Consider the following 24,278-nt stretch of genomic DNA (forward strand, 5'->3'; position numbering starts at 1 on the left):
CCAGAGGTGGTAAGATGAAAGAGAAATGTTACGAAGGGAAGAAAATAGATGAAACAGAACTGGGAGGGAGGCCATGCACCATTTTGCAAATTAATAGATAGGAAGTACTTACTAAATTCATGTTTCAAATATAAATTGTCAATTTTGATAAACAAATATTGATATTTTAGGCATAGTTTGATCTGGTTTCCACTATCACACTTAAAAGCATAATACCAGTACCTTCTAGATTTGTTTGAGATCAGTCTTTGATTAACCGTTTTGTACTGCAAATTTTTTAGATTCGTTTTATTATTACAATCTTGTAATTTTTTTTTAATATTTAACTAATTTTTCTAGTAGATTCATTTTATTTCAAAATAAAAAATGAATAAATTATAGTATTTAATATTTATAGTTTATAATTTTGATTTTTTTAAAAAAAGTTTCTGGTTATGTTTGTGCTAATATTTGTATAACATTTTAGATATCTATCATTAGAATGAAATGAGTCAAAGAAGAGAATAATTCGCTATGAATTATTTAGAATTGATGTTTTCAAGTGAATTAGTCATATCAATGATCAAAAAAGGTGAACTAGTCATATCAATGGTCAAAAAAGTTGAAGGTCTTAAAACTCACAGTTCAAAGATTTTTGAATGACAATGAGACTAGATTGATGTAGAGAAACAAAGACATGAATAAGTAATTTCATTAAAGTAAATAAAATTTCTCAATCAGCTATGAATTATTTAGAATTGATGTTTTGAAGTGAACTAGTTATATTAATGGTCAAAGAAATTGAAGGCCTTATGAATATGATTGTGTAAACATTTTTCCGTTAGTATTTTGGATCATATTCCATACTCTATCATCAGAATGAAGTGGGTCAAAGAAGAAAGATGACAATGCGACTAGATTGATGCAGAGAAACAAATAGTTGAATAACTAATTTCATTAAACTAAATCAAATTTCTCACAGAAATTGTTTGACAGCTTCTAGATATAATTGTGTAAACATTTTTCCATCATTCTGAATTATATTCCATGACCCAACATTAAAATGAAATGAGCCAAAAGAATAATTGAAACTAGATTGATGCAGAGAAACAAAGAGTTGATTAATTAATTTCAATAACCCAAGTCAAATTTCTTATAGAAAGTGTTTAATAGCCTTCTAGATATGATTGTGTAAACATTTTTCCACCATTTTGAAACATATTTTAATTTAAACTTATGTTTTCCAATTAAATTGAAAGTTAAAAAACTGCTCAGATTTGAAAGACTTTCAGATGACAGTAAAAATAAATTGATGCAGAGAAACAAAGAGTTGAATAATTCATTTCACTAACTAAACCAAATCTCTCAAAGAATGCCCAATGACATTTTAGATCAGAATAATATTGTACATACAGTATATATGTTCTGGCAGGTGATTACAAAATACTTTGGTCTTATGTGTAAAGAACTGGAAAGTTCGGTTCAGAATCAACAATGATTATAAAACAAGCTGTGGGACTAAGAAATCAGCCGCTCCTCTAAAGAAGCAGAGAACCAGGAAGCAGTTGTTCTTTCACTAGTGAGAAGAATCTCTTCTAAATAATCTACACCCATATCCTCCAATTCTATCACAAATCTCTCACTGTCTGCACATGTACTTTCTTCTTTATCTTCTTCTGTAATCTGACATCCTCCATCAAGAGGTTCTTTCTCTTCACTGGATTCATCTGGCATCATGAAACATGAGGTGAATATGGGAAAGTTGAGGATTGCTCTTGGGCCTCTAATGTTGAGGGCAGCCCTGTCATAAGCCATAGCTGCATCCTCTGCACTGTCAAATGTTCCAAGCCACATCCTCCTTCCTCTTCTTGAATCTCTAATTTTAGCTGCATATTTTGTAGAATTTTGAACCTGACCTATCCTCTTTGAATCAACTGATTAGCAAACAATAACAACAAAAAGAAGAAAACACCAATATCTTTATTGAAGCTTAATTAAAAAATTACATAGAGGCTGTATATATAAAGAATTTGCAGTCTAGAAGAATAAATAATAACTGCAGTTCTAAATATATTCCTAGCTTTGCATGGAAAGCTACTAAGGCTCTCAAACTAAAAAAAGCAAACTACTCCCTAAATTAAGAATACAATAAGTGCATGCACAACATGCTTTATTTACTAAAAACAACTCATGCAAAAAGCAAAACTAAAAATAGTCCTAAGGATTCATGCATGCTGGAGTACATGCTTTATTTGCATGAATAAACAAAAAATAACTATTAACTAAAAATAGCTTATGCATGGTGATGAATGGATAGCTTCATGTCCAAACTGGAGTTGCATGGAGCTGCATGCTAGAGCAGCATCAGTTATCAACATACTCCCCCTTGATGCTGAGAGGGCTGACAATCTTATCTCGTAGTGCTATAAACTAAGCTTTCGCAACCGCTTTGGTGAATATATCTGCGAGCTGATCCTGGGTGTTGATGTGCTTCAATTCGACATCCTTCTTTTGCACCAAATCTCGTATGAAGTGATATTTCAAATCAAAATGCTTAGTTCTGTTGTGATGAACCGGATTCTTAGCTAACTTGATGGCACTCACATTGTCACAATAAATTACTGTAGGCTGAATTTGTTTTTCTCCAATTTCTTCCAAAAATTTTCTGAGCCAAAGAGCTTGTGTACCTGCTGAGGTAATTGCAACATACTCCGCTTCTGTAGATGAGAGGGAAACAATAATTTTCTTTTTTGAGCTCCAAGTAATTAAACCAGAACCAAAAGAAAAACAATTTCCAGATGTAGATTTACGGTCATCCATACTACCTCCCCAATCTGAATCACTAAAACCTACAAGATTGAACTTTTCAGAAGAGTAGTAATGAATACTAAAACTTAAATTCCCTTTCACATACCTCAAAATCCTCTTGGCTGCCTTCATATGTATTTCAGATGGATTTGTCATATACGTTGAAACAAGTGAAACTGAATAGGCAATATCAGGCCTCGTGTGGATTAGAAACATCAAGCTCCCCACAATACTTCTGTAAGTTGTCTCATCAACTAAATCAGCACCATCATCTCTACATAACAAATCTCCATGAGCACTTGGAGTGGAGGCAGGGTTACAATCAGTCATATTAAATTTCTTCTGCATATCCTGTGCATACTTTGTTTGACAAATGAAAATATCATCCTTACTTTGATAAACCTCCATTCCTAGAAAATATTTCATTAGACCAAGATCTTTCATCTCAAATTCTTTCATCATAGCAGCTTTGAATTCATATTTCATCTTAGAACTACTACCCATATACAAAAGATCATCAACATACAAACTTATGATGAGAATATCAGTACCTTCTTGTTTGTAGTAAAGGGTAGGATCACTCTTACTTCTCTGGAAGCCATTCTCCTGAAAATATCCATCAATCCTGGCATACCACGCTCTTGGTGCTTGCTTGAGGCCATACAAAGCCTTCTTCAACTTGTAGACATAATTATTTTTTCCTTCCACTTCAAAACCTTGTGGCTGCTCCACATACACTTCCTCTTCTAAGTACCCATTCAAGAAGGCACTTTTCACGTCCATATGATCTATGCTCCACTTCTTTCGAGCTGCTAATGAAATCAGCATTCTTATGGTCTCTTGTCTTGCTACTGGTGCAAATGTCTCTTCATAATCAATTCCATACTTTTGTGTGAAACCTTTAGCAACTAATCTTGCCTTGTGTCTTTCAACACTCCCATCACTGTTAAACTTGGTCTTGTAGACCCATTTGGTGCCAATCCTTTTTTTGTCATGTGGAAGTTCTGTTAACTCCCAAGTGTCATTCCTGTGAATGGAATCCATCTCTTTTTCCATGGCTTTCACCCAAACCTCATTAGTACATGCATCTTCAAAACATGATGGTTCAAAATCAGCCTTGGCTAATAAAGCAAAATTCACTGTTTCACCTACTGGGTTTTCTTCATGTACTTGATTTCCACTCCTCTGGTAGATATCACTCAATCTCCTTACTTTCCTTATAGAACTTGGAGAAGAAGCTGGACTTGAACTTGGTACTAAAGAACTTGATGAAGGGTTGCTTGGTGGAGTTAAACCACTGGATATAGAAACATTAGTTGGCTGCTCATGATCAATATCAGCAATTATATCATCATTCAAAATAGATTTTGGCTTCTCAACATGGCCTTTTTTATGACCATAAACTCCCCCTTCATCAAAAATCACATCTCTTGAGACAATAAGCTTGTTAGTGAGGGGATTATACAATCTATAAGCCTTGCTTTTCTCACTATACCCAATAAAAATACATGACTCACTCTTTGCATCTAATTTCTGTCTATTCTGATCCGGTACATGCACATAAGCCAAACAACCAAAAACTTTGAAATGATTAACATTAGGCCTTTTACCATACCAAGCTTCATAAGAAGTCATCTTTTCTAGTGTACTGGTGGGGCTACGGTTGAGGATGTACACTGCTGTAGCAACTCCATCTCCCCAATAAGAATTGCTCAATCCCTTGGTTTGTAACATGCACCTCATCGTTTCAACCATAGTACGATTCTTCCTTTCAGCTACTCCATTCTGTTGAGGTGTGTATGCAGTAGTAAGTTGCCTCTTGATGCCATTAAAATCACAATAATTTTGGAAAATCTTTGAGCAAAATTCTCCTCCACGATCAGTCCTTAAACATTTGATCTTGCACCCTTTCTCATTTTCTACAAGGGCTTTAAACTTCTTGAATGTATCCAAGGCTTCATCTTTGGCCTTCAAAAAATATACCCAACAATTTCGTGAGTAATCATCAATAAAAGTGATGAAATATGATGACTTACCCAAACTCTTAGTCTGCATAGAACCACATATATCTGAATGAACAAGCTGAAGTGGGTGATGAGCCCTCCATGCATTGCCCTTTGGAAACTTTTCTCTTGCATGCTTTCCTTTAGCACAACCTTCACAAACCTCCTTGTGTTCCTCAACCTTGGGCAAACCAGAAACTAATGCATGTGAGGTTAGAAACTTCAAACTATGAAAATTTAAATGCCCATACCTGAGATGCCATAACCAACTTGAATCCTCATAAGCCATATTTGCCAAACTGTTGTTATGTTCACCAAACCTCAAGGGGAACATCCTATTTCTTGTCATAGGAACAACAGTGATCACCCTATTATCCTTATTCTTATCATAGATAGTACAAGTCTTATTCTCAAAGACTACTTTATAATTTTTCTCACATAGCTGCCGAACACTTAACAAATTGTGTTTCAATTGTGGAGTATAATAAATATCATGAATGCTCTTTATACCTTCTTTTGTTTGGACCTCCATAGCTCCTTTGGCAGCAACCTCCAATGATTTATCATCACCAAGCTGGATCTTGGATTTGAAACTTCCATCCTTTGTTGAGAACAACTTCTCATTCCCTGTCATATGTTTAGAGCATCCAGAATCTAGGTACCAAACATCTTTACTAGTATTTTCACCCTTGGCATAAGATAAAAATAAGTGATCAGGAGGATTGTCACTACTTTCTTAAGCATAGTTAGCACTTTTACCTACTTTCAATCTACATTCTCTTTCAAAGTGGCCATACCTATTACAGTGGTAACATTGAACATTTCTCTTATCAAATCTGCCTCTACCTCTTCCTCTGAAACCACCTCTTCCTCTTGAGCCACCTCTTCCTCTGCCTCTTGAAGAATTTTGGCTTTGCCCTTTACCTTGGCCTTGATTGATTTTGGCACTACTGCTGCTTGCATCTTCATTTTTTGTGATTAGCAATTTAGAGGAAAATGCTTTCTCTACACCTTCAAAAGAATCTTTCAATCTTTCTTTATGAGACATCAGGGATCCAACCAGTTGATCAAACTGTAGTTTTGTCAAATCCTTGCTTTCTTCTATGATTATTGCTACATGATTCCATCTGGGTGTCAAAGATCTCAACACCTTTTTAATCAAAACTTCATTGCTTACAATTTCTCCAAGTGTAGCCATTTTATTGACCACATCTTTGACTTTGACACAATAATCACTTATACTTTCAGCTTCTTGCATCTTCAAATTCTCGAACTCTCGCTTCAATGTCTGAAACTTAACCACTTTAACTTGATCACTACCCTGGTAAGCTTCTTGTAGAGTCTTCCAGGCATCTTTGGCAGTTGTTGCTCCTGATATTCTTGGAAATAAGCTCTTATCAAGAGCTATCTGAATGTGAAACAAAGCTTGAGCATTCTTTTTCCTTGCTTCCTTTCTTGTTGTTCTTTCATTGGCTGTAAGGGCATTCCAATCAGTTGGCTCTTCATAACCTGATTCAATAATCTCCCACAAATCTTTTCCAATCAAAAAGGTCAGCATCTTAATGCACCAATAATCATAATCATTCCCATCAAATTCTGGAACGGGCATATGGTTAGAATTCGACATGATTAACTTTGGCGAAATTCCAACAATAAAACTTTAACCCAAAACAATTTTACCTGCTCTGATACCACTTGTAGAATTTTGAACCTGACCTATCCTCTTTGAATCAACTGATTAGCAAACAATAACAACAAAAAGAAGAAAACACCAATATCTTTATTGTTTGAAGCTTAATTAAAAAATTACATAGAGGCTGTATATATAAAGAATTTGCAGTCTAGAAGAATAAATAATAACTGCAATTCTAAATATATTCCTAGCTTTGCATGGAAAGCTACTAAGGCTCTCAAACTAAAAAAAGCAAACTACTCCTTAAATTAAGAATACAATAAGTGCATGCACAACATGCTTTATTTACTAAAAACAAACTCATGCAAAAAGCAAAACTAAAAATAGTCCTAAGGATTCATGCATGCTGGAGTACATGCTTTATTTGCATGAATAAACAAAAAAAAACTATTAACTAAAAATAGCTTATGTATGGTGATGAATGGATAGCTTCATGTCCAAACTGGAGTTGCATGGAGCTGCATGCTAGAGCAGCATCACTTATCAACATATTTCCCCCATGGCCTTCTCCTTACTCCTCTATAATGTTTTTTCCCATCCACCCTTGATTTCTTCTCACTCACACTACCAATCTCAGCTTTACCATTCATGGGCTCATGACACCCTTCAATGGCTGCATTCTTCATAACTCCATGCAAAACCAAGTTCTCCCCTGAGCTATTCTCATTGCACAGACTCACTTCTTGAGCAGAATTCATGGTTTCTGAATATGCAGCAGCCATGAATGATTCTGGTTCATCTTCATAAGAACCATAACCTAGAGAAGATGAAGATGGTATATCATTTTTACCACTTTTCTTCACTTGCATAGATTCATTGTACTGTGCTTCTCTCTTCAGACTACTTCTCTCTTCCTTAGAGGAATCCATTCCTTCCCACTTCTTTTTCTTGTGCCCTATGAATTGGGAATGTTCGTTTGAACTAGGAAGAAATAGAATATTGGGTATTTATAAGGATGCGAGTGAAATAAGATATTATTTTTCATTGTTGACTGCTCTTATGCATAGGAGACTGGTGTCAACGTTTATACTTGCACGCATGGTCTTTGTGGACCTCACCCATAAACTAATTCTTGCGAGTGCTTGACTGATTGATAAAGAAGACTTGATCTTTTTATGTCTTTTCACATTGTGAGAGGACAAGATATCTGTATGTTTAACGCTGGTCCATTTCGGCGCCTCAGACTTTTTAACTCCTTTTGATCTTTTACACGTGGGGGGGCAAACAATTTGCAATCTTCGATGTTTACTACGTTCAATGCACCAGTGGCAATTGAGGGAGACCGCATTCTCTTTGTAAAAAGGACTTGAAATATGATCTAAGCTTTTGAATTATATATTTTGATAATACATCACATTTAGATATGCTTTCAATAATCGCCGATGCAAACTTTTTACGTTGATTTTTATTAAAAACTTATTGTCTCATTACTAATCTTTCAAAACAAAATTCTTTTTATATATTTAATTTTCATAGGTTGTAAAAAATTAAATTATTGAAAAAATATAACAATCATCTCTTTGTCAAATATATCTTAAGATTTTAATATATTTTCATGATTTAATTGAATCTAAATCATTTAAAATGATTAATATATATGCATATAAAATTCATACTTAATAATATTATTTTTTTTAAGTTAGGGTTTTTGATAAGGGGAAAACAGGTTTTGAAGGGCTCCTGAAACCCTTTACATCATATATTCAAAAGATAGACATTAGAGAACACCAGAAAAGCAAAAGACAACAATCGTAGAAAAGACAGTTGGCCGAAAAATAAAAAGCCAGCAGCATAAAGACACAACACAAAGAAACTAAACACTAGACAACAATAAAGCAGAGAAGAACAACCAAGCTTAGGTGAAGTTCTTTAGCAACTCGACAACTTCTAACTCTAGTTGCTCCATGGTCTCAGTAGTCCGCTTGATATCTTCAATGTCCCTGATTTGGTTTTGCTTCTTTTTGGTACTTGTGCGTGTTCTTTTTCCAAGACTCGCCTCCTTATCTTCAGGGGTACCATCCTTCTCCTCAATAGTGTCCCAGAGGGCCTTTTCCCCCTGGACATGTTTGAGTTTGCTGATAAGGACCTTGATACTATTAGAGGCGGCTTTTAAAATCTTGTAACTCTACTTCCCAATCTTTTTGAGAGTCTTCTCAATCCTTTCCAACCTCTTTTTAGTAGCCCCAGCTCTATCTTCCAGGGTTTGAAAGCTATTGCATTGGGCATTTATGATTTTCTTCGCATTATTGATAGATTTAGTTAGCTCACTTAAGCAGTCAAGTAGAGAGATGAATTTACCGGTGCCAATAGCTTCCAGAGCTTCAAGTTTGCTAGCTTCCTGGACCTGTTTGACTTTTATGATTTTTATTTCCTTCTGAACCCAAAGGAAAACCTTATTGAAGCATTCCATACTATTTTTGATAAAGAGGTCGAAGTCCAGAGGGGAACCATCCTGAGCCTCGTCTCCCAAAGGGTCCAAGTTCACCTCCAGACCCACCTCCTTCCACTCTGCTGTCTTAATCTCCTTCATGGGAGTGTTCTCCCCAGCCAAGTCCTTACTGTGATCGTTGGAGCTAGTAGGAAGGGGCAAACGGTTCTTAGCTCCCAACTCCTCACATCTCAGCATCTTTCGCTTTTTCTTTTGGCTAGAGATAATTTGAATCTCTTCAATATTTGTCTCCATGTCATCTTCACTCTCCTCTTCTTCCTCATACCAACTATCATCATCCTCCCCCTTCTATTTACGACTGATCGACCCTTTGCCTTGTTCCTCCTGCCTGATTTTCCTTTTATGCTTGCTCGACCTGATGATATGGAGGTCTACCTTGACATCCGTCTTTGTGTTGTAACCATCATCATCTTCGGCATCCAAATCACCCAAATTCTCTTCTGACTTGGAAACCTCAGATATAGCTTGTTGAAGAGTAGTATTCTTGATATGGTTGTAAAGAACCACCATAAGACCCTCATGTATAGTTGGATTGGTCTTGGGATTAGAGATAGCATCCATAATCCTGAAATTTAGGACACATAACAAGTAGTAGGAGAGGGAAATTTTTTCCTTGTACTGAAAATGATTAAGAATAACAAAGTGGTAGCTATAAACTCTGGTATATCTACCATCTAAAGTTATGAATTCCATGATAGAAAACAAAACCTTTCGCCAGATCAACTTGATTACCTTAGGGGAGTACTAAGTGTGGCTTCCCTTCACCAGTTTCACTTTCTGCACGTCGTCCTTGGGGAATTTCTTCACAACAGCATCCAACAGCTTCCAGTCCCTGTAGAATTTGATACCATCCATTGGAAGACCAGTAGCCTCAGCGATCATGGTTTCATTAACCTTAACCTTCCTACTGCCAATGGTCAGGGTTCCCTTATTCCACCCCTTTTTGAAAATCCTAGTGATTTCAGGCCTTCTTTCTTGCATTCTTTCCATGTAATTCGACATTTTTGCTTCTTGCAGCACAACCTAAACCTGAGGACCATCCTGCCGCTTATCAATTTTTGTAACCTCTGTGTGCTTATGATTTACCCCCATCTTCTTATCGATATTAGAAAAATGTAAATTCCAACAAATACCGATCTTCTCTACAAACTTTCTTTTAAGCAAGGAAGAAGCCTCTAGAAGCAAATAGGAATTTCTTAACCTTCTGCTCCAAATGGAAAGAAGCACCCACAAAGTGTACAAGATGTTATGGCAATTAATAATGTACCTCCCTCTTAGTTGATTACGATACCATTTCATGATGCCACGACCACCCCTACCATTTTGATAAATGATATCAAATCCTGCCTTGTTTTCCATGATATATTTCATAATTTAAAATGTCACGTGCCACTTGAGGGAGCTCCTTCTCTCCATACCAAATCTTTATTTGCCCACTCCGTACTGCCTCATTGGCAGGCCAATCAAAACTCTTGTTGGACTCCCTATAATAATGAAAAATGTCATACTAGTTGAATCCCTCAAGCAACTCCCTCCTCATGTCGATAATATATCTAATCGTCCATGACGGTTGTTTCTTACCAAGGAGGCAATTGATTATATTTTTAGAATTCCCCTTGAGCCATAAATATTTGGCTCCGAGTTGATGCGCTAATTTAATAGCTTGGGGGGCAGCCATGGCTTCAGCTAGATGATTTGTTTGGTTCCCCAAGGGGAAGGCCATCGCCCCCATGCAAAAACCAAAACTATTCCGGATAATTCCACCACAGTTAGTTGACCCTAGGTTCCCTTTAGCAGTCCCATTGAAGTTAGCCTTAATCCAATCATTGGGAGGAGAAGACCAGCAACACATCCTTCTTTTAAGTCGATTGGTGTTATTGTCCATGTAGGCTGAGATATTCCAGCTCCTTAAAACATCATACTATTTCTTACTATTGCAATAATGAGATCCAATAGCCATCACATTCTCAAGAAGATTGTGTTTTATCTTAGCCCACACCACTTCAGAGGAGTTAATGGCATTCCTGAAAATTCTGTTATTCCTTTCTTTCCAAATGCCCCATAGAATATGTGGAAAGGAAAACTCCCACAAATTCCTTATAGTCGTAATATTTGTTCTGCAAGACCAGCTCCTGAAACAATCTTGAATCTCCTCAAACACCCAATTTAAACCCCAAAGCTAGAAAAGCATTGACTAGATAGGTTAGACAAAAGGATAGTGAATAAAGATATGGTTCACGGATTCCTCATCATTGGGGCATAAGTAGCATCCATTGGGGATGCAAAATCCCCTCTTTATCGGGTTATCTATGGTTATTTAAGTTAGGGTTATGTTCATGCAATTTAATAATATAAAAATTTGATGATAAAATAATACTATTCATTTAATAATTAAGATAATATAATAATAAAAATAATAATCAATTTTTTATATTATGTTATATTATTGTATTATTATTATTACATATTTTCAAATTATTAGTAAACAAAATTATAATTACTATTATTATATCTCATTGTGAATTATTAATTTTTTTTATAAAATTATTACTATTAGTATTTTCTAAATTCTTGAACAATCATCCAAAACAATTGTAAAAGTGGTAAATAATTGTTAATTGTTTAAAAAAACTCATCAAATGGATTTCATTCTATGTTAACATACTACTTATCAATTATTTGTTAACCATTCTTTGTGTAACTATAAATGCTCATCGTTGGGTAAAGACCAACACATTGCCTACAAGGTTATTTTTTTGCACGCACACTGGAGTGTTTGAAATGACCCGCGCCTGGTTCTCTCGATGCTCGTTTGTCGTGCATGCCCCATGCCAGTGATTGCCCCGCTGATCGGTCAAGGATGCTAGTCCCTCTTGGGCATTAGTGGCTGCTGGGGACCCTCGCCATGACGTTGGATGTTGTTCTACTAGGGTTCCTTCTTCACTCTCCAGAATGGTCTCTTGTTCAAGGGTAACCAGTTGTGTGTACCTAGAGGATCTATGAGGGAGAACCTCATCCAAGAGAAGCATAATGGCAGTTTGAGTGGACACTTTGGGATTAATAAAACCTTGGACTTAGTACAGAGGTACTACTATTGGCCAAAGTTGCCGAGAGATGTGAAAAGGTATGTAGAGAAGTGTGGTGTATGCCAAAGAGCCAAAGGTGGATCAAGCAATGCCGGTTTATATCAACCATTACTGGTCCCTAACAGACCTTGGGAATGCATAAGCATGGACTTTGTAGGAGGACTTCCCAAGACAAAAATAGGTATGGACAACATCTATGTGGTAGTAGATCAATTTTCCAAGATGAGCCATTTTATCCCATGTAAGACTACACATGATGCAAGCTATGTTGCACATCTTTTCTTCAAAGAGATTGTTAGGATTCATGGACTCCCTTTAAGCATTGTTTCAGATAGGGACAACAAGTTCATGGGTCATTTTTGGTAGACAATATGGAGGAGACTAGGAACTAACTTGTCATTTATCTCAACTTACCATCCACAAACAGATGGTCAAACCGAAGTCATCAATAGAGTGTTAGGCAATTTGTTGAGGTGTCTAACTAAGGAGTATGGTCAGACATGGGACCTTATCATTCCTCAAGAAAAGTATGCATATAATGACAGTGTGAATAGGACCACTGGTAAAAGTCCTTTTGAGGTTGTATATGGCAGACATCCAAGGGGAGTATGCGAGTTAAGAGACCTTGGTACTTTGGAGATGAAGAGTGGGCAAGTAGAGGAATTCACTTAAACCATCAAGGAAGTTCAAGAGAAAGTTAAGAAGGCCATCCTTGAAGCCACTCAAAAAATAAAAGATAAAGTGGATGAGAAAAGGAGAGAAGTTCAGTTCAAGGTGGGTGACTATGTGATGGTCCATTTGAGCAAAGCTAGGATGCAAAGTGGTAAGCCTACCAAACTGCAGATGAAGAGGGTAGGACCTTGTCAAATTCTGGCAAAATATGGTGAGAATGCCTACAAGGTTGACTTACCTTCAGACTTAGCCATTTCACCAATCTTCAATGTTGCTGATCTGGTAATGTACAAGGGAGAGATAGCAGAGCAGACTGAGAACCAGGCCAAGGTGTTACAAGATTTGGATGTAAACACCTTACCTCAAGTGAAGAAGCCTAAAGTAGAGGAGATCTTGGAATCAAAGGTGAAGAATTTTACTAGACACCAGGTCTAAATGGAGCACTTAGTGAAATGGGTAGATCAACCAGTATCTAAAGCTACATGGGTGGAGGAGAGCAGGTTCAAGACACTTGGAATAGACCTGACTCTCATCTCTTCTTCTATTTCTTAGTTGTGTGCAGAGGGGGAGTATGGTGCAGGAGCACCCCTCTGGACTCTTTCTCTTTCTTTGTCTTGTTGGTGTTATGCTTCTTTAGAAGCCATTGTACATAAAATAATGAGCCATGTGCTCACAGGTCCTAGGTAGGGTCCTAGAGGAGATCTTAGGGGTCATAAGTCAAGATGGTGATTTTCTTGAAAATGGAGGGTATGCGTGTCCTGGGGGAGTTTAGGGGTCCTTCATATCATGGTGGTGTTCTTAGGTTGGCCCATTGTGGGTCTAGGAGTCATGAAGAGCAACATTAGGAAAGTTGCTCAAAAGTTGCATGACAACTTTTAAAAGTTGTCAAGCAACTTTTCCACCATGATGTCAAAATACTTAGGTTGGCATGGACAACCCTAAATGTGGCACACTGATTGAGGTATAGGTAGTATAAGATGTTAGAAACCCTAAGTTAAAGGGTTGGTTGTCAGAGATTGTATGACTCAAGCAAACTGAATTGACTGTGAGTGTGTTTGAGTTACTAGTTTGTTTGAATGAAGTTACCAAGCAAACAAATGGATTGATTTGTAAGAAAACCTCTATGAAATGTCTTATTTAGTGTATATATCTTCATTGTGAGTGATTATATTAGCTTTTTGTTTACCAGTTGAGTGTGTTTGTAAATAGTTTGTAAATTGCAGTCTTACTGTCCAGTTTTGGACCGGTTTGAGTAAATGAAGTCCTAACTCCATTCTCCATTGTGGAACCACCATGAAACCATGGGGAATAGATGTGAAGACCCTGTACTATAGTCCCAAGAAATTAGGGCCCTTGAAAATGCAAGGAGGCCAAGCAAAGACCCATTCCTAGGCGAGATTGGACAGTGCCCGGTTAGGAATGGTTGCTGGTGCAGAGGTCTTGGAGAGCAAGGTTGATTAGTGGAGAGTGCATCCTTTGGATGAAGTGTGGAGGAGTGTGTGAAGCATCATTGGTGTGAAGGAGGAGCCTCCACCAATCCAAAAAAGGTGGCTAGAATACTAAACCTTCACTGTGACCCAGGCAGACTGTAAAAACCCTCACAAAAACCCTTGAAAACCTTAAAATCCACCTAGGATAGTGTACAGACACTTGGAGGCCTAAAACCTAGAAAATGCTTGATTCCTCGCCAAATGAATGGCAGTCCTTTTTGGGAGATTGTGTTGTTTGTGCATCGTTTGTGAGAGGGACCCCTAGAAGACCGGTTAGGAGGCCTAATTGGTCCTAATCCTTGTAGCCCTTTTTGAAGGCAAAAACCCAAATTTGTGATATCGGTAAGGGGTTAGAATCTTGAAACCTCTTGGGGGCTCATGAATGGGTGGAAAAACCTTGAAATAGACCTGAAACAACCTTGGTAAGACCATGGAAGGTGTGGAACAAGATTAGCCCTTATTAGCCATAGTAAGGGGTTTGAGTCTCATGAGTAGGTGAGACCTTAGGAGCAGCATTTCAACTCATTGGTGGGTGGATTGGGCATGGTCAGGGGATTCCTCAAGCAAAGGGAAGACCTAGAGACCCTAGGGTGTTTTGAGGACACCAGGTGATCCAAGGAAAGGATCCAAGAGCATAGACTAGGCTAGTCTATCCCTAACCCCATTTCATTAGTTTTCCCTCTTTGTGTATGAGTTTTATTTCCCTTTGTCCCACATCCAACATCTCTATGATAATAAGTTATAGTGTTATGGGTTCCCAAAAGGGTATTGAGGCTATGTTGACAAACCTATTCCATGGGAACTTGGGTGAATCAACTATTCCTACACAAGACATACCTAACATTGTGGAGAACCATTCCCTTTATCATTCTCATGACAAATATGAATCTTTAACTTAAGTAAGTATTGACCAATTGGGGAAGCCTTACCATGAATTAGATAGTCTTTAACAATGGATGCATTAAGAACACTTGAATAGTGAGGTAGTCCCCTTGATTGAGGGTTTGTAGAGAATGATTTAAAGTGATGCACAAGGTGTGAATGTGTTACATATTATTGCTCATATTTTGGACACTAATTATATTCCAATGAAACGTTCTATTAAAGCCCTCTTTTTTTCAAATCATACAAATCATGATGAGCAATCTATTCCTACATCTTCACCTAACATACTTGCATACATATCTTCTATCATAGCTACCTCTACACAAAACATTAATTTTAGACATGTTATTCATGGGGGAAATCCTATGAATCAATACTTCTACATACCTCCTTCTGTTAGCCTTCCATTTGTTTCCCAACCATCTCATACCCAAATATCATAATGTTCCCACCTTGCTATTCTCAAGCTCCACCCACTTATCATAATGCTACTCCTCCATCACAATCCAAAATTTCCAATTCAAACTCATCCATCAATGCCTCTTCTACATATCTAGGTTTATCCACATTAGTATTCAAAACAAAAATAGAACTCCAAGAACCAGGTGAATACCTTTCAGATGGTTTTTTATGTCTTGTAAACCTTCAAAAAAAATTAGTTGGAGGTTCTTCCTCCTAATCTGAAGATTCAAAGCTAGATGAGCTCTCCTCAACTTGCTGCCTATCTAGGGGCATTGATTCAACTCTTTTGAGCATAAAAGGAAATTGAATCACATCTTCATGTTTAGTCTGTTCCGACTGCAATGTAATAGGAGTCTTAGTTTCCCTAAAAATAACACTTCTACTATGTATTACCTTGTATGAAATAGGGTCCCAAAGATTGTATCCTTTCACACCATAACTATATCCAATGAAGATACATTTCATAGCCTTGTTCTCCAACTTTGTTCACTTCTCTTTTATTACATGTGCATATGCCTCACAACCAAAAAATTTAAGATGTCTCAATGAAGGCTTATGACTCAACCATGTTTCCTATAGCATTGTAAATTGTATCCCTAAATTCTTTCCTCATGTAGGCCTCACTTTTGTGCTCTAGCCTTTCATGCCCTAACTATGCTTTGATTTTTCTTTCATATTAAGTTAATGAAACTTGGACTAAGGATGGAGGATCCTTTTATGATTTTTGTCTCGTATATGGCTGATAGAGTATCCCAAGCCTCCTTTAATGTTGTCACACCCCATACATGTGGTTGAACTTCATTGGAGATACTAATTGTGATCAATATCAAGAATTTGGTATCAATCTTGTCAATCTTCTTTCCCTCATCCATGCTAATTGGACTTTGTATTGCACCAATAATGATTCTCCATAGCTCTTTAATGTGGAGGACATGCACATCTTCATTTTCCATGTGGAATAGTTAGGCCCTTTGGAGAGTTGAACATCTGAGAGAAGCAACTTGGGTGTAAAAATGATGCCACTAGAAATAAAAAACAAAAAAAATGTATTCCTCAAAAAGAAATTTATTATTTATTTGGACATACATATGTTGAGTTGGTGGTTAGCACCTCCTTGGGGCCTTGTGAAATGTCTTAACTACTTCTTGTGGGTCTGGTGAAATCTGGCATTTGTATCAAGTGTTGATAGTTCAAGTTTCTCATAACATGGCTTAACCACTTCTCATGGGTCGGATTAAATTTGAAATTTGTATCGAATATTGAGAGTTCAATATTTTGACACAACAACAAATGATTTCAACAGCATACCCTTTCAAGGACAAAGAGAAGCTTAGAGATGAGCTCTACAATGAGACGAAGGCACTTGTGTAGGCTTTCTACCTTACATTCATTATCTCCATCATATCCTTCCTCAAGCTTGGCACAAATCTTCTTTGCTTGACATTATACATCAAACAAGTAGTACTCCATTAATCCTTTCCTAACCAATTGTAGATTGTTAGTGTTTTGGATGACATCTAGAAAAGCAAAGTAGAAGCTTGTGTTTTCTAAGACTTGTTCTCGGCCTGTTGGTTGCTTGTAGTGCTACTGGTATCGTTCGACATAACTCACGTCTAATATTGTCCCCTCTTTTTCCTTCCACTGCAAATGACAAGAAATGAAACCAAAAAAATTGGTGCCAAGAACAAACAATAAACAACACATAAAGGAAAGAAAACAACTCTGCCCTGTTGGCCTCAGTGGACCTCAGAAAGCTCAAGACAATCTATGTCCGCCTCAATAGGTTTGCAGAGCACCAGTGATGGATGAGACAATTGGGTATTTATTTATGAATTGACATGTTTAGTTTTATATAGAGAATTAGAACCTTAATTTTGCTAGTTTAAGTGCTCAAATCAAAATACTAATTTGACGTGTTGAACAATCTACTTAACAATGTGAATTCCAGAACCATAAATGAAATGTTGGAATGTGAAGTCAATTAGGACTCTGGTCCCGTATGTGTCATACATGTAATTGTGTGAGTCGAACTTACTATATTTAGTAAGTTATCTCCAACTAGGACTCTACAACTGGGTTGTATTGACTTAGTAAATTATTAAGTGATTCATAGTATAATCATGTTGGACTCTATATGTGTCGACCTTGTAAATGATTGAGTGCCACATATAGGCTTATTCAATAATATGACTATAGTGGTGGCATTCAAAGAGTTAGAGGTGGCAAATTTGAGAACTTAATTATTGCCTTAAGTTTCTCAAATTTGTATATATATAGAGTAGCCAACTTCCTCCTTTAATAGCCAAAGGCCTAAAAGGCTTTGAGATTGTTGTAACTCTGTAATTCTCGAGAATCAATACGAAAGATAAAATTTTCTTGTGGTTTTTTACTAGTTTATTTTTACCAGGTTTTTCCACGTAAATTTGTGTATTATGTACTATTGTTCTTCTTTGCAAATTTTCTGCACTTCTTATTTTTCTCACAATTGTTATCAGAGCTTAGGTTATTTGTGTAGAAGTTTTTTGTTTTTACAAAAGAGAAATGGCTGGAAATAGTGTTACCAGATTTGAGGTACATAAGTTTGATGGTTTGGATTTTGCTCTATGGAAGCTTAAGATTCAAGCTTTGTTGGTAAAGGATGGATGTGACAGAGCTCTTAAAGGAGTATCATCAAAACCTGCAAATATGAGTAGTGGAGATTGGAATACCACAGATAGCATGATGAGGGCAAAAATCTAGTTATCTCTAGCAGATTCAGTTTTGTTCAATGTTGCAGAGGAGAAATATTCTCATGACTTGTGGAATAAGCTTGTAAAGCTGTATGAGACGAAGTCATTAACAAACAAAATTCTTCTAAGGAGACAGTTGTATAATTTGAGGATGCGTGATAATTCATCTATCATAGATCATTTGAACGATTTCAACACACTGACAAGAAAATTGGCTTCAATGGGTGTGAAAATCAATGAAGAAGATAAGAAAACAATATTACTTGTCTCCTTGCCAAATAGTTGGGATCAGTTGGTAATGGCTCTCAGTAATTCTGCACCGAGTGGGAAGCTAGTCTTTGAGGATGTGGTGGCTTCTTTAATCTCTGAAGATTCAAGGTGAAAAACATCTCAAGGATCTTCTTCTAACGAAGCCCTTGTTGCAAGAGGCAGAACTCACGAAAGGGCCAATACTGAGAGTGGACAAACCCGATCCAAATCAAAGGGGTGAAAAAGGGTGAAATGCTAGAACCGTGGCAAGAATGGACATGTCAAGAAGGATTGCAGGCTGCCAAAAGCAACCAAGGAGAATCCTAGTACACCCGCATCTAAGGAAAACATTGTTGAAGTCAGACACCATTGAAAGATGGAGAGGTATTAACTGCTAATTTGAGAAGTTCTTTACTTCATGTTTGGATTCTTGATTGTGGTGCTTCCTTTCATATGACACCACATAGAGACTGGTTTACTTCTTATTGGTCTTGTGATGGTGGTATGGTCTTCATGGGAAATGAGAACCCATGTGAAGCTGTTGGTGAAGGAGAGGTAAGAATCAAGATGTTTGATGGATTAGTTAAAAGTATTCAACATGTTAGGCATGTACCTAGTTTAAAGAAAAAAAAACTTTCACTTGGAGTGTTTGATGAACAAGGTTATAGATTTAGTGGTGAAAATAGTTGTCTCAAGGTAACAAAGGGAGATTTGGTTGTGCTAAAGGGAGAGAAGTTTGGCAATCTCTATAGGTTAGTTGGACAAACTAACATTGGAGAGGCCGCTGTGGTATCTGATGTAGAGATGGACTCATTATCAACTTGGCATCAAAGACTAGGTCATATGAGTGAATGAGGTCTCATGGTACTGCTAGATAGAAATCTTCTCCCAGGTGCAAAATCTAAATATTTAAGTTTTTGTGAACATTATTTGTTTGGAAAACAAAATAGACTTAGTTTTTTCTAGAAGTACTACCAAAAGCAAAGATGTATTAAATCTAATTCATTCAGATACTTGGGAAGCTCCTGTAACATCTATTGGAGGTTCATCATATTTTGTTTCATTTATAGATGATTATTCCTGTAAGGTGTGGAATTATCTTCTCAAGAAGAAATCTGAAGTGTTTTCTTATTTTAAAAGGTTTAGAGCTTTGGTAGAGAATCAGAAAGGTAAGACAATAAAATGTTTTAGAACTGATAATGGAGGTGAGTTTTGTTCACGAGAATTTAATCAATTTTGGAGTGAGCATGGAATTGTAAGGCAGTTGATAGTTGCTAGGACACCACAATAAAATGGTGTTGTTGAACGCATGAACCATACAATCATGGAACAAGCCAGATGCATGTTGAGTACTGCTAGTTTGGAGCAGAAATTTAGGGGCGAGGCTTTAAATAAAACTTGTTTCCTGATCAATAGATCTCCCACTACTATTCTTGATAATAGAATTCTAGAAGAAATATGGAAAGGTAAACCAATTGATTACTCATTCCTTTGTATTTTTGGTTGCAATGCTTATGTACACATTCCTAAAGAGAATAGAAATAAGCTAGACAAAAAAACAAAATGTATTTTTATTGTCTATGTAGAAGGTACAAAGGGGTATAGATTGTGGGATACTGTTGCCCACAAGATTATTATTAGTTAAGATGTGTATTTTAATAAAAATTCAATGCAAAGAGGTAAATAACAACAAGGTATGTAAGTTATTCCAGTAGAGGTTAAAATATGTGATGTTCATCTAGATGTGCTTGATGAAGAACAACCAGATGCAAAGCAACTAGATGAAGATCAACCAAAAGAACAACAACCAGTTGAGCCACGGGGTGGATTATCATTTGTTTTAAGAAGATCCAGTAGAGTAATCAAACCACCCGTAAGGTATTCTCCTACTTGTAATTCTTCTTATGCATAACTTACTGATGTTGGTGAGCCTAGTTCATATCAGGAGGCTTGTGAAGTTGAATGTACAAGCAAATGGACATTTTCTATAGAAGAGGAGATGAAAGCTCTGCATAAGAACAAAACATGGGAGTTTGTGCCATTGCCTAAGGGGAGAAAAGCTATTGGGAGCAAGTGGGTCTTCAAGTTTAAGAGAGATTTAAATGATAATTTGGAGAGATATAAATATTGGTTGGTGGCCAAGGGGTATTCATAGAAATCTAGTATTGATTTTGATGAATTTTTTTCACCTATTGTATGGTAAGTACTGTTAGAGTTGGTTTAGCTCTTGTTGCTAATCTTGATTTGGAGTTAGAATAGTTAGATGTAAAAACAACCTTCTTGCATGGTTATCTCTCTGAGGAGATTTATATGCAACAACCAGAAGGTTTTGAGGAAAGAGGCAATGAGAATCTTGTTTGTAGGTTGAGAAAATCGCTGTATAGTTTGAAACAGGCGCCAAGGTGTTGGTACAAGTGGTTTGATTCCTTCATGTTGAGTTTGGGTTTTAGTAGATGTGAGGCTGATAATTGTGCCTATTTTCAAAGGTATGATGATAGTATTTTTATTATTCTACTACTATATGTTGATGATATGTTGGTAGCAAGTCCCAACATGTATAAAATCAACCATTTGAAAACTCAGCTTGCTAGGGAGTTTGAGATGAAGGACTTAGGCAGTGCAAATTAGATTCTTGGAATGAGGATACATAGAGAGAAACAACAAGAAATTATGGTTTTCATAGAAAATTTATGTGGAGAAGGTTCTGCACTGCTTCAATATGCAGAAAGCACAACCAGTTAGTACTCTATTTCCTGTTCATATTAAATTGTCTTCTGAACAGTGCCCTAGCACAGAAGCATAGAAGAAACAAATGTCTCATGTACCATACTCATCAACAGTAGGAAGTCTTATGTTCACCATGGTGTGCACCAAACCAGACATTGCACAAGCAGTGGGAGTTGTCAGTAGGTACATGGTCATTTGGTGCAGAACTTCTCTTAGTCTACAGATTATGTGATGATAGACAACATTGGCAATGGTCTTTCTGTAGAGGAATTATTCAAGAGTTTAAAATTTGACTTCAAGTGGGAGAATGTTGGAATGTGAAGGCAATTAAGACTTGTCTTCCATATGTGTCATACAAATTGTCATCAATTAGGACTCTGGTCCGTATGTGTCATACATGTAATTGTGTGAGTCGTACTTACTATATTTAGTAAGTTGTCTCCAACTAGGACTCTACAACTCGGTTGTATTGACTTAATAAATTATTAAGTGATTCATAGTATAATCGTGTTGGACTCTATATGTGTCAACCTTGTAGATGATTGAGTGCCACATATAGGCTTATTCAATAATATGACTATAGTTGTGGCATTCTAAGAGTTAGAGGTGGCAAATTTGAAAACTTAATTATTGCATTAAGTTTCTCAAATTTATGTATATATAGAGTAGCTCTTCTTCCTTTAAGAGCCAAAGATCTAAAAGGCTTTCAGATTGTTGTGACTTTGTAATTCCTGCGAATCAATACGAAAGACAAATTTGCCCGTGGTTTTTTACTTGTATATTTTTAACAGATTTTTTCACGTAAATTTGTGTGTTATGTGCTATTGTTCTTCTTTGCAAACTTTCTGCACTTATTATTTTTCTCACATGAAATACAATCAAAATTCAAATGTAATAAAAGAACTATTGAAATACAATTAAGAATGAGAAATGTTTTCGAACTCCACCTTTCAGACTGAAGTTATTATCCATGCTTCGCTAATATTCTCTTGTTGGCACTTCAAATCCACACAATATGCTACATAGGTTTTTTTGGCACCTAATATGACAATGTCAATAAATTTCTCCTCAGGGCATTCATGTTAGGTTTATGATGATGGCATACGGTTACCACTTTAGCGATTCTTTCAAACTCGTCTTTTTAAAAATGTATTTATAAACTGCAGTTTCATAAAATTAAAAGGCGATCATCCATTAGTAAACAAATGCGACAAGATGGATTGCATTTACCATATTCGTTTCTGCAATGCTGTTAAAATCCAAAAAAATTGACGAAAAATCTTAGTCAGAGATCATTCCAATTTTCATAATTAAAAGTCTTAAAAAACAGCTCACATTTGAAATATTTTGGATGACAGTAAACTAGATTTAAGCAGCACATAAATTTCTTGAATGTTTTTGATATGATTGTGTAAACATTTTTTCATCAACATTTGAGAAAAAATTCCATGATCTATTATCAAAATGAAATGAGTCAAAAGAAATAAAATTACTAAAAATTATTTAGAATTGATATTTTCAAGTGAAATATATCAGTGTTCAAAGGCAAGGCTTCAAAAAACAATTCATGTTTGGAAAACTTTCAGATGAGAATGAAACTAAATTAACACACATAAACAAAGAGTTGAGTAGCTAATTATATTAAACTAAACAGAACTTTTCATAGAAATTTGTTGAAAGCTTCTGGATATGGTTGTGTAAACATTTTTCTATCAACATTTCAGATCATATTCCATGATCCATCATTAGAATAAAATGAGCCAAAAAAAGAATAATTTATTACAAATTATTTAAATTTGATATTTACAAATAAATTATATCAGTGCTCAAAGGAATTGAAGGCCTAAAAAATAGCTCACATTTGGAAGACTTTTGAATGAATGACAGTGAAACTAGAATGACACACAGAAACACAGAGTTGAATAGCTAATTCAATTGAATTAAACCAAATCTCTCACAGAAAATATTTGAAAGCTTCTAGATATAATTGCAGAAACATTTTTCCATCAATATTTCAGATCATATTCCATGATCTATAATCAAAATGACATGAACCAAAGAAGATAATAATTCTGCACCGAGTGAGAAGCTAGTCTTTGAGGATGTGGTGGCTGCTTTAATCTCTGAAGATTCAAGGTGAAAGACATCTCAAGGATCTTCTTCTAATGAAGCCCTTGTCACAAGAGGCAAGACTCACGAAAGGGCCAATACTGAGTGTGGACAAACCCGATCCAAATCAAAGGGGTGAAAAAGGGTGAAATGCTAGAACTGTGGCAAGAATGGACATGTCAAGAAGGATTGCAGGCTGCCAAAAGCAACCAAGGAGAATCCTAGTACACCCGCATCTAAGGAAAACATTGTTGAAGTCATACACCATTGAAAGATGGAGAGGTATTAACTGCTAATTTGAGAAGTTCTTTACTTCATGTTTGGATTCTTGATTGTGGTGCTTCCTTTCATATGACACCACATAGAGACTGGTTTACTTCTTATTGGTTTTGTGATGGTGGTATGGTCTACATGGGAAATGAGAACCCATGTGAAGCTATTGGTGAAGGAGAGGTAAGAATCAAGATGTTTGATGGACTAGTTAGAAGTATTCAACATGTTAGGCATGTACCTAGTTTAAAGAAAAAAAAACTTTCACTTGGAGTGTTTGATGAACAAGGTTATAGATTTAGTGATGAAAATAGTTGTCTCAAGGTAACACAGGGAGATTTGGTTGTGCTAAAGGGAGAGAAGGTTGGCAATCTCTATAGGTTAGTTGGACAAATTAACATTAGAGAGGCCGCTGTGGTATCTGATGTAGAGATGGACTCATTATCAACTTGGCATCAAAGACTAGGTCATATGAGTGAACGAGGTCTCATGGTACTGCTAGATAGAAATCTTCTCCCAGGTGCAAAATCTAAATATTTAAGTTTTTGTGAACATTATTTGTTTGGAAAACAAAATAGACTTAGTTTTTTCTAGAAGTACTACCAAAAGCAAAGATGTATTAAATCTAATTCATTCAGATACTTGGGAAGCTCCTGTAACATCTATT

General features: G+C 36.3%; 2 protein-coding genes across 2 annotated transcripts; both read right to left on the reverse strand.

Annotated features, from left to right (window-relative positions):
• Window positions 1–1,497: 1,497 nt before the first annotated feature.
• On the reverse strand, window positions 1,498–1,833 carry LOC131046771 (ethylene-response factor C3-like). Its single transcript, XM_057980561.1, has one exon. It carries the CDS (start codon window positions 1,831–1,833, stop codon window positions 1,498–1,500), a length of 336 nt encoding a protein of 111 aa, XP_057836544.1.
• A 5,126-nt stretch (window positions 1,834–6,959) lies between these two features.
• LOC131046770 (ethylene-responsive transcription factor 1B-like) lies at window positions 6,960–7,352 on the reverse strand. The gene has a single exon (XM_057980560.1). The coding sequence runs from the start codon at window positions 7,350–7,352 to the stop codon at window positions 6,960–6,962; it is 393 nt and encodes a 130-aa protein (XP_057836543.1).
• Window positions 7,353–24,278: the final 16,926 nt, after the last annotated feature.

Source organism: Cryptomeria japonica, chromosome 8 (assembly GCF_030272615.1).
Source record: "Cryptomeria japonica chromosome 8, Sugi_1.0, whole genome shotgun sequence".
Taxonomy (NCBI): Eukaryota; Viridiplantae; Streptophyta; class Pinopsida; order Cupressales; family Cupressaceae; genus Cryptomeria; species Cryptomeria japonica.